The following is a 913-nucleotide window of genomic DNA, read 5'->3' as shown; positions in this document are numbered from 1 at the left end:
GGGGAAAGACAAGGTGGGACCATGGGCATGACGGTGCCAAGCGAGGGAGACAGGGGATTGGATGGACTCATGGACCAATCCAAACCACGCATGCCATGCTATAAACAGTGTTATTAAGATGTACAAAGCTTCCAAATTGTACACCATAGCTTCAATGGATGATGGAAGCCCCTGTGCTCACTGAGACCTTCAAAGCAGTAGAAATGTTTCTGTAGCCTTCTATTTTCATGGAAATTAAAATGACTGTCACCTCTCAAATCTTACTCAATATATTGGTGGTGGAATTCATCAGTGACTGACACTGAACACAAAAGACGGAGATGGCTTACACTGAAAATCTCTATATAGACTCATTTGAGGAGAAATGACATTGACAACACAGAGCTGAAGAGCACAGACCATCCTGTTGAACGAGTATACATCCCCAGTGATGACACTAGAGTCAGAGACAAGCTCATTGCGCCATGTGGCAGTCCTGCAGGCATCAGTGACACCTTTCTCTCAGAGTACAGAAACTCACCTCAGTTTCAGGATACACACCCGCTTTTTCTTCCTTTGACTAAAAAGGGTGTATCTGTTTACATGGCCACTGTGATAAGAGGGTGTATGACCCTAAAATGAGGTTGGGTCTTATCTGCAGGGACCCTCACTGATCATTGCTCAGAAACTAGCAGCACAACCGGAGAAGGAAGAAGGAATCTTTCAGAGCTAATGGTAAAATCCATCCTCCATCCTCTTCACCCATTTTACCTATAGTTTTTGACTTTGATATGGAAGACAAAGGAGCAAAACAGGATGCCAAAAGATCTCTGACATCTCAAACTGGACCTCAAGCGATAGTTGTGCGAGAGTTTGAGCCAGCAGACAAAGCAGAAGTGCAACGGATCTTTTCTGAAGGTTTACTGGAGATGAT

General features: G+C 44.2%; 1 protein-coding gene across 1 annotated transcript in view; it reads left to right on the top strand.

The window, feature by feature from the left end:
• Positions 1-770: 770 nt before the first annotated feature.
• Positions 771-913, top strand: part of LOC141784312 (N-acetylaspartate synthetase-like) — a 2,606-nt gene continuing 2,463 nt past the window's right edge. Inside the window, exon 1 of the mRNA XM_074662126.1 lies at positions 771-913. This exon is cut by the window's right edge and continues 68 nt beyond it. Within this exon, the coding sequence (XP_074518227.1) occupies positions 771-913 (143 nt within the window).

This window comes from Halichoeres trimaculatus, unplaced genomic scaffold (genome assembly GCF_033239565.1).
Source record: "Halichoeres trimaculatus isolate MK-OKI-2021-1 unplaced genomic scaffold, fHalTri1.1 fHalTri1_scaffold_2, whole genome shotgun sequence".
Classification (NCBI taxonomy): Eukaryota; Metazoa; Chordata; class Actinopteri; order Labriformes; family Labridae; genus Halichoeres; species Halichoeres trimaculatus.
The sequence above is the reverse complement of the archived record's forward strand: the minus strand, read 5'-3'. Positions and strand labels throughout refer to the sequence as shown.